Source organism: Leuciscus leuciscus (assembly GCF_965113295.1).
Source record: "Leuciscus leuciscus genome assembly, chromosome: 25".
NCBI classification, from domain to species: Eukaryota; Metazoa; Chordata; class Actinopteri; order Cypriniformes; family Leuciscidae; genus Leuciscus; species Leuciscus leuciscus.
Window position 1 is genome coordinate 14,604,224 of NC_138724.1, and position 13,823 is coordinate 14,618,046.

Here is a 13,823-nt window from a genome sequence, read left to right on the forward strand (position 1 = left end):
TGATCTTTTGGTAATTAATCGCAGGCCGTACCTTTATAGTTTTGACAAGGTTAGCAGTTGTATTGGCGACCTCTTTGGCTGACTGTACGAAATGTCTCCGGGCTACAGGATTGGCTGTTTTGGAAGACGCCAGGCGACAGGCGTTGCAAAGGGCAGAGGTGTGCTTTGCAACAATGGTAGCCGCTGACAGAACCTACACAAACAAAAACGGATGAGAATGCAAGCCAAAAAAAATAACTTAATACTAAGGAGCCAAACAGTGACCTGGGAGGGGCTGCTGGCCGGGTCCACCAGATTCTGGCAGGCCATCTGAATCGCCTGATTGGCTCTGGCAAACTGGATGGGATCGACCAATCCCTGGTGACCTGACTGGCTGTTGGGGTCTGAGACTCCTACCAAATAGGAGGCCTGAAGAAAAATAAAGTAACGCACAAAGAGTGTGTTGTGTTTTTATAACCTTACATCAAAATTCAACTTTATTTTCCACCTTTGAAACAACTCTGCTGACAAAACCAATGCAGTGTGGACAGCAAAAAAGTTAACCGATAGCACCACATCTTAGTTTTGTTGGATTAAATTAAAGGTATAGCGGAGGATGTTTTACTTCCTGGTGGGTAGTCTAAACTATTGGTCCTCCTAATTGTCAATCATTCTGGTGAATCAATCAAACTTTTCAAAAAGTGGAGAGGGCGGGTCTTATCTAAAATTTGGAAAGATCCTCCGCTATACCTTTAAGCCCATCCTAGATTATTTCCCACTGAATATTCAGTTTCACTCAGAAATGTCCATTTACAGAAGCTAAATGTGCAGCAAATGCCTATTTATGTAGTCGATAACATCAAATGATGCTGGTAATACTTAAAGGAACCGTATGTAAGATTGTGGCCAAAACTGGTACTGCAATCACTTTCAAATGACTGTAGAGCGGTGTATCCCCTCCCCCTCCCCCCTGACTCGAGGTTGCCAGTTAGGCTGCAGGATCCAGCAGGAACGTAGGCTGCTACAAGGAGCTTCCAATGGCAAGTGATGAGTCCTACACAGTACGTTTTTTTTCGGACTTTGTCACGACATATTTCGGATTCATAACGAGGTCTTTTAGGTTTCGTAACGTTAGACATTTTTTATCCGACACGTTTGTAGCTGCAGCTGTGGTAACAAGAGCAGAGCTGGCAACCCGGATGCCGAAACACTACTGACTTCGTGATTGGTAGATAGGTGGAGGGTGGAGCATCAGGCCAAAACACAACATGACAACATCAACATCAGTTGAGGGCTGCAACTTCACTTTTAAATGACAATATCCTGGCCGGACTACTGTTGTCAGTGATATAAGTATTTGAAATGAACATGATTTCTTAATGTCTCGTGACATATCAGGGCCATTTTATGATTATTTGAAATACATTTCTTACATACGGTTCCTTTAACTATTGAATTTGTAATAGCACAATAATAGCACAATGTTGGAAGTGCATATTGGGAGAATTATCAGACACTACCAAATTAAAAGCTCACCTGGCCCGCCGCCTCGGTCAACCCACACAACGCTTTGGACGCCACACCTACGCAATCCCCAAACGCTGGCACGTTTCCCGTCTTACAGTGCTGTGAGATTCCAGCCATGGACTCCCCGAGAACCTGTTCAATCAGACCGAGAGATGTGTTAACATTTGGAATGAAAAAGATCTTTAGAGAATTTTGGAATGTTGTGACGGATTCTTTACCTTGGAATTCTCCATAACGCTCTCAATGCAGTCAAAATAAGAGAGATCACTGACTGGCTCATTGGGATTGTCCAACATTCCTCGCACAGCCTATATGTACGTGAGAGAGAGAGAGAGAGAGAGAGAGAGAGAGAGGGAGAGGTTAATATTCTGTGAGATTTTGTATTTCGAAAACACCCCATTTCAAAATGATTATTGGAGACACATATAAGATTTGATGTAAAATCGTTCACAGACCCCAATCATAATTATTGGCTCTTTTTTAATACACAATTGACCTATGGCCGGCAGATTTGAACGTTTCACAGAGGCATCACACAAACGGCTGTTTTTAATCTGTGATAAATAAGGCCAAATGTGATCTAATGTTGACTGTATATAAATAAGCCCACCATAGAAGATCTAACAGGCCCCCATCTCATCACACACAGCTCAAACTGGCTGCTTTTGAAGTACATTATCATTATCATTTCACAAATAAACATCTCAAATATAAACTATTTTGAGAGACTAAGTGAGTGTTTGTTCAAGTACCTCAAGTTCTCGTAGAGCATTATCACACTCTTTTTGTCCTGGTGCCTGCTGGGTACAAATTGTGATGAGCTGATTAATGCTTTCTGTAACCGCTCTGCAACACAAAACACAGAAGAAAATCACAGTCAGAATGACACAAAACACAAAAAATGGTCTCGAATATCTATTTCGAGACTCATTGAGCTTTCAGCCCCTTCTAAATAAAGAAAGGAGGCACTAACATTGATGTCTTACAAATTAATCAGTATCATGAAAAAACATGACAATCATGACTAGTTTTGTTACACTCATATGAGTCTAGATGTGAGTGGGTGTATGCCGTTGTGTATGTGTGTCAAGTCAGTCTCTTCTGTCCCTCATTAAGGAAAGAGAAATCAATCTAGCCCAAAACCCTCAGGAGCTGCTGCCTTCCTACGGCACCTGAGAGGATTCTGCAGCTCGCGCACACACACACACACACACACACACACACACACACACACACACACACACACACACACACACACACACACACACACACACACACACACACACACAATTGTTTTTCATCATGATAGGTATTTCCACTGACTTCTATTGTTTTCATATTGAGCTATATATAACATTTTCTATCCCTTAATCATGCTCCTAAACTCAAACCCAAAACCATTCTCCATTATTAGATTTTTATGATGACATTATTTATTACATTTTTAACATTTCTGTGTGGGGGCTGTTGGTTGGAACACACAAACTTGACGCACACACACACACACACACACACACACACACACACACACACACACACACACACACACACACACACACACACACACACAAACTTAAACACTAACAAACACATTCATAATCACACATTAAAAAACAAACATTAAGAAACAAAACATACAATAACAAATAAAACTCACACACACTAACAAACAAACACACACACAAACAAAAACTTAAACAGTAACAAACACAAACATAATCACACAATAAAAAACAAACATTAAGAAACACAAAACATAGCCTACAATGAACAAAACTCACACACTAACAAACATACACAATAACAAAACTCAAGCACTGCCAAACAAAACACACACTAAACATTCACAATAACAAACCAAACTCCCACACAAAATACTCGCACAATATCAAACAAAACTCACATTAACAAACACAAACAACAAAACTTAAACAGTAACAAACACAAACATACTCGCACACAATAACAAACAAAACATACACTAACAAACATACACAATAACAAACAAAACATAAACACTAACAAACACAAACATACAATAACAAACACACAAAGACAAACATTCACACACAAAAATGAACAAGCACACTAACAAGGAAAACTTTCACTTACCGAAAACACACACACACACACACACACACACACACACACACACACACACACACACACACACACACACACACACACACACACACACACACACACACACACACACCTAACCCTAATCCACACCCTAACAGAAATCTTTCTGCATTTTCACAATAAAACAAAACTTTACTTTATATTTAAACAGTTTTCACTAACGAAAATGCCCCCCAAAAGAAGTTTTGTCAGATTTAGCTCACATATGGGTACAAATTTGATCCAAAAATATGGTTAAGTAGGTACGTTCTTATTCACTCATACACAAAGTTTCTGATTTTGTGAAAACATTCAGCTGAATAGCTCATTACTTGCCGCTGGCCGGCCCTCAGGTTGACTGGCTAATGATCAGTAAACTCTCCCCAGGCCACCGAACGAAGCTCATTCCTACCGTGCTGCAGCTGCGAGGAGATTCTTGGCATTTGCCGCCCCTGGATCAACGGAGAGGGACTTGGCGGCCAACAGCAGCTTGCTGGATGCCATAGAGATGTTCTTCAGGTTGCCAATCACCTGGATCTGGTCATCTGTGGACTGTGGAGACAGAAGATGGCGGCTCAGCCTACAGTCAAACTATCATGATTTTCAACTTTATTCAGCAAAAAAATGTGCAGTTCTTTGAAAAGAGATTATATTTTATGGCTTAAAAAAATGTAAGGGATAGTTCACCCAAAAATTATACTACTATCACTTCGTTTTTAAACCCACATGACTTTCTTTCTTCTTAGAAACAAAAAAGGAGATCTTTTTTAAAAGTACCTGTAACTTTTCGATGCAGTTATAATTGGGAATCGAAGCTTTAAAGCCTTAAAAAGGATGTATGATACATTAAAGTATCATAAAAGTGGTCCAAATGACTTACTGTATTTATGTGCCATATTTCACACGTTCCATAGCCATGAAGGTTAAGTGTAAAAGACAGTAAATGGCAAATATACTATGGCTAGCGCCTATTCGTCATCATTTGCCTTTCAACAAAGCATGTGAACCTACTGAACATTAATTACATGATACCGGCACATAATTAATATTCACGAGCAAAATTGGTATGCTTTAGTAATTTTGCCCTAAAATAGCAAACTGTGGCTGTTTACTTGTTATTTAGATGGGCACTAGTCTCTCAGATATCCTGATGGCTATCCTGTCCTTCCAGACCTCTGTGTCCCTCACTATCCCTCAGTCTTCCTTTAATGGCCATGTCACGCTCCATCAAGCCCTTGTGCTGGTGCGCCTCTCCAAATTAATCAACAAAACATGCAGAACCAGAACATCATCAAAGATTTCATTAGGGTGGAGCGTCTTCATGCTCTCTGGGACAATTATGTGCCTGAGTGATTCGGATTAGAGGCGCTAATTAACAAATTAATCAAAATACATATAAAAAGTAAATTTTTTCTTTTTGGGTAGCTGTTTTTAACATACACTATATGGACAAAAGTATTGGGACACCTGTCCATTACACCAACAGGGACTGTCATAACATCAAATTCTAAATACATAGACATTAATATGGAGTTGATTCCCACTTTGCAGCTATAACAGGCTTCCACTCTTCTGGGAAGGCTTTCTGTGGGAATTTTTTGCCCATTCATCACGTAGAGCATTTATGAGGTCAGGCATTGATGTTGAACAAGAAGGCCTGGTTCGCAATCTCGCATCCCAAAGGTTTTCGAAGGGGTTGAACTTCTTGAAATTCTTCCACACCAAACTCATCCAAATGGGTCTTTATGGACCTTGCTTTGTCCACTGGGGCACAGTCATGCTGGAATAGAAAAAGTCCTTCAAAAAAAAAAACATTGTCCAAAATGATTTGTGAAGATTAATATTTCCCTTCACTTGAAGTAAGGAGCCTAGTCCAACCCCTGAATAAAGCACCATACTATAACTCCTCCTCTATCAATCTTTACAGTTGGCACAATGCAGTCAGGCAGGAAACGTTCGCCCATCAGACTGCCAAACAGAGGAGTGTGATTCTTCACTCCACAGAACATGTTTCCACTGCTCCAGAGTCCAATGGTGATGTGCTTTATACCTCTCCATCTGACACTTGGCATTGTCCTTGGTGATGTGAGGCTTGCATGCAGCTGCTCGTCCATGGAAACCTAATCCATAAAGCTCCCGCCGCACAGTTTGTGTGCTGATATTAATGCCAGTGGAAGATTGGTACTCTTCAGCTGTGGAATCAGAAGAGCATTGGCGACTTTTACACACCATGCGCCTCAGCATTCGGCGACCCCGCTCTGTGACTTGACATGACCTTCCGCTTCGTGGATGAGTTGGTGCCGTTTCTAAACGCTTCCACTTTCCAATAACACCACTTACAGTTGATGGTGGAATATCTAGCGGGGAGGAAATTTCACGAACTGACTAACTGCAAAGGTGGCATCCTATCACAGTGCCACCCTTGAGTTTTTTAGAACGACCCATTTTTTCCACAAATGTTTGATAATGCAGACTTCATGGCTAGATGCTTGATTTTATACACATGTGTCAATGGGTCTGAATGAAAAACCTGAGTTCAATAATTAAGAGGTTTGTCCCAATTTGTCCATATAGTGTATTTAATGTACACTACCATTCAAAAGTTAATGGTACATTAAATTGATCAAAAGTGACAAACACATTTATAATGTTACAAAATATTTATATTTCAAATAAATGCTGCTCTTTTAAACTTTCTATTCATCAAAAAAATCGGGTCAATTTTTTTTTATCACAATTTACACAAAAATATTAAGCAGCCCAACCATTTTCCACATTGATAATAATTATTTATTTTCTTGAGCAGCAATAAATCTTTTTTTTCCCATATTTTCTTGAGCAGCAAATCAGTATGATTTCTGAAGGATCATGTGACAATGAAGACTGGAGTAATGATGCTGAAAATTCAGCTTTGTCATTATAGCAATAAATTACATTTTAAAATATATTAAATTAGTAAACACTTAGAATTGTAATAATATTTCACAATACTACTGCTTTTACTGTATTTTTAATCAAATAAATGCAGCCTTGGTGAGCATAAAGGTGCGGAAGGAGGAATGGAGGAAATGGGAAACATCCATTGTCAATAGTGATTACTTTGAAACCCAGCAGCTTTCTGTTGGTCAACACGGTGAATTCACATGACCAACTTGAACAAGAGAGAAATACATATGGGGAACTTTTTCCATCTTCACGCAATATTCCCAATTTTATGGATTCCTATTTGAACGACTGGATTTCATTTGTGAAATTTTGCTGAGCAACAGTCAAAACTTTTTAATGGTAGTATATATATATATTTTTTTTCTCTTTTCACTGAAAGCAAAAAAGTCTGAAGTGATAAATTCACATTGACAAAGAACATATTTGCTTAATATACAGTTATGCAAGTGGAATTTTGGACCATTGAGATTTCTCTTTGGCCGGAGCACATCATGAACCGTCTCCCAGCTCTGAGAAGGCATTGAAACTGTACCTGAGTGTGTCCGGCCATCTCAATGCCGGCATCTAAGAACTCATCAAAGTCTTGGCTGAACTTCCCAGAAGCCATAGCCAGCTGGCCGCTGCTCCCACGTGAAGACTGCACCACATCCCCGGCTGAATGGTTCAGCTCGGCTGCCGTGTGGTTCAGGTCCGTCTGGGCCTCTTGGAAGGATTTGGAGCATGGAGGAAGCTGGAAAAACAGGTGAAAGGGTGAAATGTCAGAGTTTAGGTTGAGTTTATCACTGATAAACTCAATGGGCCTCATTCATGAAACATGATCAGAAGGAATTTCTACGATTTTTCTAATCATTTACACAGATTTAAGTTTAGACTCACTAGTAGCTACTAGGGGTGACCCCGAATAGTCGAAGATTCGATGCTTCGATAGGAGGAGCCTGATTCGACTACCGATCTCACGGTCGAATCTTCGCAGAGGTGTTATGAAACGAGGATCATGCCACTTTGGCTATATGAGGGCGCTCAATGTCTGATTTCACATAGAACTAGCTTTTATGTCAATACGTTAATATTCAGCCTATTATGATAATGCTGTATATAAAAATGTGCAAAGAAAGAAGCTTTTAATAAATATTTTTTAACGTGCGTGAATAAATCCAAACACCCCGTGACAGATTTAAGTTTCACTTTCGATCCGTGACCGACAGAGGAGCGTCTTCGCGGCAAGGATTTAAATCTTTAACAATGTCTGGGATAAGAAAATCTAAAGTGTGGATGTACACCATCAGAAAGGATATTCTCCAAGGCTGGATTTAGCATCAAAACCATGATCGCACTTCTGCCGGCCAACGTTAACAAGTTTCACGCATAGACTGGGATTCACGTTAGAATGTATTTTATCCGTGCACACAATTTGAAAAGACTCCAACGGACACAGACAGAGTGAAAGACTTTCAGGATTTGTTCTCTCGATCAGGTACAAGTGATTTCAAAACTTTTCAGCCGGTTCTAATTTTATTTTTGGATGCTGTGAACATTTTTAGCTAAAAAGACTGCGACTCCAGTTTAGCATTTATTGTTGTTTCTGCAGTTAAAAAGACAAAGTTGAAAATTCTGGCTACTATCGTTATTTTAATCATTTCTTTATTTTTATTTTATTTATTGATCTGTCAGGGTTATCTAATCTAACTATTTGTGGCTTGTGTTTTGAATATATGTTCCCCTGCACTTCAGGCATTTTGCACACATTTGCTCCTCATCCTGTGACTTGATTCTGATTTATTTCGTTTTGTATTTTTATTTATTAGAAAGGTATATTCTGTTCTAATTTAATTTAGTAAATTAATTGTTTATTTTTTCGGTGCATCGATGTTGTGCTGTAGGCTGGCCTGCTCGCATAGGTAATTTAGCCGATTTAATTTGATTTGCATGTGAAATGCAAATCTGCAATGTGGCCTTTCTGGAGTTATTTATGTTATTTCTTAGTTTTATTGATCAAAAATGTTTTTATACATTTTCTTCTATATCTTTGTGTGATTTTCTGTACATCGCGGCTTTGAAACGTTAAAGCCCCGCCCCCAGCCCCACCCCCATACACATGATTCGACTATTAGTCGACTATAGGCAAGACATGACGATTCTGATTCGACTATGAAAATCCATAGTCGGGGACAGCCCTAGTAGCTACAAAGAACTGACAAAGAACTCACATTTTCCACAAGCAATTTCTTACTGGCCTCGCCAATGCTCCTGAGAGCCATGTCCACATCCTTCTGTCCAGGTAAGCAGTTCACACAGTTATTCAGGGAGTGAGAGACGGCCTTTGCCACCTGAAAAAAACACACACATACTCTACCATCAATAACTCTACAAAGGCCCAGAGAGTTGCAGCCTGAATCTAAAATTTAAATCAGCCCCTCAGCGCAACAGAGAAATCCATGTCCTTAATTTATGCCACTGTCACAGACATATGCCAAGCAATATGTTTGTGTCCCAAAGGAACCTGTTCGAATCAGGAGGCGCACTGAAACCTTCCAGAAAAAGGGCCGCCGAGAAACAGAAGAAAATAGCTCGGTTTACTGGAGATAATTGCCAAGAGGGAGCTGATGGGAAATTGATCTGGTTTTAACAAAGTAGCTGAAGAAAACAAAAAAAGTATTCTGGCCTCTAATAAAGATGAGCAGACACATACCATACATACCGTTTTTTGGATAACTATATAACGTTGTGTAACTTCTACTGTCAATGTATAAATCTTCTCACAGACGGCCAGACATCTGTTTATTTGCGTGTTGTTTACAGGTTGAATCGACGTCGTTCTACCTGCGCTAGTCTCTGCTGGCTCTCGGCATCACCGGGGCACACCAGGGCTTGGTGGGCTTCGTGGATGAGCATGGACGAGCCCTCCATCACGTGACAAGCGGAGTCCAGCATGGCGGCCGCAGCCTGAGGCTCCAAGGTGCTCGCCGCTACTCCCCTCGCGGACTGAGCCAATATCCTCAGAGCTTGAGCGGTTTCCCTTGCTGCCACACCTGTCGCAAACACACAATCCTGAGATTATAGCGATTGAATAATATAGTCATGTGAAAAGGAAAGTACAGTAAACCTTCTTTGAATACTATGGGTTTACATATCAGGATCTGGTCCTTAGCAGATCAAGAAATTAGGTCAATATAACCTCAGACGAACAACAACACATGACATATGTCAATATTTATTTAACAAAAACTAGGCCAAAATAAAGAAGCCATGTGTATAAAAACTAAGTACACCCTTACTGCTTCCACAGGAATTAAGAGGGTAAGTAGCAGTCAGGCGCTGCTAATCAAATGTCTTTTATTAATTGATCATCAGCGTAGACCAACTCTATAAAAGCAGAAGTTTTGGCAGTTTGCTGGTCTGGAGCATTCAGGTGTGTGTTAACACAATGCCAAGGAGGAAAGACATCAGCAATAATCTTAGAGAAGCAATTGTTGCTAGCCATCAATCTGGGAAGGGTTATACGGCCATTTCCAAACACATTAAAGTTCATCATTCTACAATGAAGAAGATTATTCACAAGTGGAAAACATTCAAGACAGCTGCCAATCTTCTCAGGAGTGGACGTCCCAGCAAATTCACCCCAAGGTCAGACCGTGCAATTCTTAGAGAATCTTTTTCCACACGTGGCTTTTCCGTTTCGTTATATAAATAATGACATGGTGTAATATGTCTTGTATTGTATTTACTTCATTTTAATACCTGCTATGGACCAGATTATTGTTTATGTCCTGATCAGTAAAACCATAAAATTCAAAGAGGGTGTACTTTCTTTTTCACATGACTGTATATGCCAGACATTTTATAACAGTCAGACCGATTAATCGGATGATATTTGGCATTTTAAGATTATTTCTATCACAGTGGTGATAACTGTCAGATTGATTAATCGGATAAAATTTGTAATTCTGAGATTACATCTATCACAATGATCTATCGATATAACAGACTGTTTAATCAGCCAATAATAGGCATTCTGAGATTATATCTATCACTGTGATCTACTGATATAACAGCCAGACCAATTAATTGGACAATATTTAGCATTCTGATATTTATTTCTATTTGACATTATGAGATTATATTGATTATAATTATTAAATAATATATGGGCCATACTGATTAATCTACCAGTATTTGGCATTATGAGATTGTATCTATCAGTGATCATGCGATATATTGGCCAGAATGATTAATAAAGCAATATTCTGAGATTATATTTATCTTAGCAATTGAGCAATATGTAACACAAATTAAAGGCCTGATATTTGCCATTCTGAGATTATATCTTTCAGTGATCAACCACTGTATTGGCAGATCAATTAATAAGTTGATATTTAGTATTCTGAGATTATATTTATCATAGCGATCACGGGATGCATCACTCGGACCAATTAATCGGCTGACATGAGATTATATCTATTAGAGTGATCGACAGATATATTTACAATCTGATTAATTGGTCGATATTTGGCATTATGAGATTATATCTATCACAGTGAAAGACTGAGATAATCTGCATCATTCAATAACCATTCCTGCTTGGCTTAATTCATCTTAAGTGTACATTTAAAAGTACACATTTTTGTAAAATAAATGTTCATTTAGTTTTGCCAATTTGTGTGTGCTTTTTTTTGGTGTCTCATTTGGATCATTGAATCACAGGCTAGCAGAATATTATTGCCATTCAACCACACTTTTCTCTCATATATCAACACTAGTATCTGCCATAAAAATGAATACTACCAGTCATCCACTTATCAACTTGTCATCATACTCATATCCATACAACGCATTCACTTTAACCTTGTTTTTACATTTACTGACTACATTAGAGCACTAAAATGTAATTGCAAAATGAAGGCCATTTTTGAAGCACTCAGCCCAAATGTCTTGTTCCAAATAAAGCTTTAAGCCTCGTTTTGGTGCATGGTTGACCCAGAATGCCCCTGCTGTTCCAACAAATGAGCGTGGAAAGAAAATGAGGTGCCATATGGGATCTGGCCTTTACTTATAGAACTGAAAGCAAAAATAGGGAAGGGCCAATGCAGGCAAATTACATCAAATTGCATTATCCAGCCAAGTAGAGCCCAATTGCTGATGGTATGTTAAATCTAGTGAAAATAAGATTAATGAGGGACGGGGTTAGTTATACCCTTGGCTTGAGAAGCTGCAGGAGCCGAAGTGGAAGAGGGGGGATTTGTTTGAGCGTGCCATTAAAATCTGTCTTCAGAAGCTCTCCTGGGAGCAGCAATCCAGCCAGACAGAGTAAAAAATTGATGGGAGGTGCAGGTAAGTTACAGCATCGCTCTCTCTTCTCTGTTTTCATGCCTTTCAATCCGGAACGAGCAGCGCTTAAGGAAAAACTCAGCCAGTTTTTGAGATACTGGCATCTTGTGGATGCATTTTCAGAAAAAGAATTTGAACACTTCTGCAAATGTCTCTTTGTAAAAAACTATGACACACTTGATAACAAAAAGCCTGGACAAATAACTAAATCGTTAAGCTCGACTGGTAGAGAATTGCACTAGGCGCTCCAAGATCTAGGATTTGATTCCCAATTCCCAATTCGATTCCCAATTGAACCAATTGTAAATTGCTTAAGATGAAGCAAGTTTTTATTCAAATTTTTATTCAAACAGTACATCATTCGGCTTGATTTACAAAGCAAGACATATTCATGGATCAGCATTTGCTGTTCGTGTTCTACTACTAAGCAACAAAGGCCTTAACCTCAAAATAATTATTGGTTAATAGGATGTTAATCCAGGAACATGTTCTACTTGAGTAAATCCTGTTGTTATTCTGTTCGTAATACTGTGCATTTTGTATTCAGCACCTATAGATTCTCCTGAAGTATTTTGTTTTATATGTTGTGAAGCTACATAAGTCATCTCACCAGTATAATGTTCATTGCCTTGGGCGGCACAGGTCAGTAGCTGAGCCATGGAGGAGCCCACAGCTTTAGACGTACTCCCCAAATCCTGAGCACATTTCTCCAACTACAGACACAAGCATTGTGAAGAAGTTATGGTAAAAATGGAATTGTAAATAAGTGTGATTGTCTATTTTTAATGTGGTACTCTTCACCTACCGATTGTCCTGGTAGTGGTTTGAGTTGTCCTTCCAGTGTGGCCATTTTGGCATCCTGTAGTTCACTCTTCAGAGTCTGGACGGCGTTGAGTGCACAGTCAATCTCCAGAGGACCACACGCCTCATGAGCCTTCAACACAACACAGAAAGATGAAATATGTATACCCTTATACCCTCGCATGATCAATTTGCAAAATCTGCGTTAAGAAATCTTTCTCCCTCTCGCATAGTTTCAGATCGAGCAGTTTCCTATTGACTGCAAAGATTTGACGAACAACTGTAAATGTGGCTGGACCTTAAATGATGGGAAAACCTTTAATTCTGTTTACTATCCCTTTAAAATGTGAGTAATGGAAATATTTATTTTTAAAATTGACGCAGTGCACTGCAGTAAGGTTATTACAATATGCCTAAAGCTGTGTTCACACTTGTAGTTCGGTTCTCTTGGTTCTTTTGGTCCAGACCAAAAAAGAAAATGACCCATTTAGTCCTGGTTCGCTCAGCATTCACGGTATCATTTCTCCCACTGAACAAAATATAAAAAAAAAACAGCTTTTATGACATGTAATTTGTGCCAGAACTTATTGAACATCCAAAACAATGCTGTGTGCTGGGCTAAATGACCTCGTTGTATGAATACACATGATGGTATTATGATGAGAACTCATAAAGAGCTTAGAAAATGTTTAAAAGAGCCAAGACAGTGGCAGGAGTTCCTCTGTCACACACAAAAACGAAGATCTGCTGCAAGGAGACGATTTTCCCTACAGAACCGTAATGTGCAACGTAGTTCCTATGCTGGAGCATTCTGTCCTTTTTAGGGTCGTATCTTGGGACATCACTTCCCGTCTCATGTTGCGTTCATATTTCGGTCAAACCGCATCAGCGTTTGTTTTAATCTAACCAAACCTGCCACGTGTGAACACACCCCAAGTGTTTAAAGGTGTTTTAAGGTCTACAATAAGGCAGTGAACTGTGGGTACCTTCTGTGCAGCGGTGCGCAGCTCTGCCAGGCAGGTGGCCAGGTTCTTGGCACACTGACCAAGTTGCATCGCCGCTGCCTGGTCGGTTACCGTCGGAACGGCCGCTTTAGCAGACGACACCATTTTACTTCCTGGCTG

At 39.5% G+C, this 13,823-nt stretch overlaps 1 protein-coding gene and 1 long non-coding RNA gene across 3 annotated transcripts in view; one reads left to right on the forward strand and one right to left on the reverse strand.

Moving 5' to 3' along the window:
- tln2b (talin 2b) overlaps positions 1-13,823 on the reverse strand; it is a 152,956-nt gene that overhangs the window by 37,351 nt on the left and 101,782 nt on the right. For both annotated transcript variants that reach the window (XM_082159833.1, XM_082159834.1), the window contains exons 24-35: positions 13,686-13,820; positions 12,704-12,832; positions 12,509-12,611; positions 9,394-9,602; positions 8,781-8,900; positions 7,106-7,303; positions 4,040-4,179; positions 2,259-2,352; positions 1,725-1,814; positions 1,516-1,638; positions 265-408; positions 32-193 (exon numbers count right to left, since the gene is read on the reverse strand). In XM_082159833.1, the coding sequence (XP_082015959.1) occupies positions 32-193; positions 265-408; positions 1,516-1,638; positions 1,725-1,814; positions 2,259-2,352; positions 4,040-4,179; positions 7,106-7,303; positions 8,781-8,900; positions 9,394-9,602; positions 12,509-12,611; positions 12,704-12,832; positions 13,686-13,820 (1,647 nt within the window). The remainder of the gene's footprint in view (positions 1-31; positions 194-264; positions 409-1,515; positions 1,639-1,724; positions 1,815-2,258; positions 2,353-4,039; positions 4,180-7,105; positions 7,304-8,780; positions 8,901-9,393; positions 9,603-12,508; positions 12,612-12,703; positions 12,833-13,685; positions 13,821-13,823) is intronic.
- Positions 7,453-8,669, forward strand: LOC309490676. The gene is made up of 2 exons (XR_014202812.1): positions 7,453-8,013; positions 8,055-8,669. It is a non-coding gene; the product is annotated as an uncharacterized lncRNA (long non-coding RNA).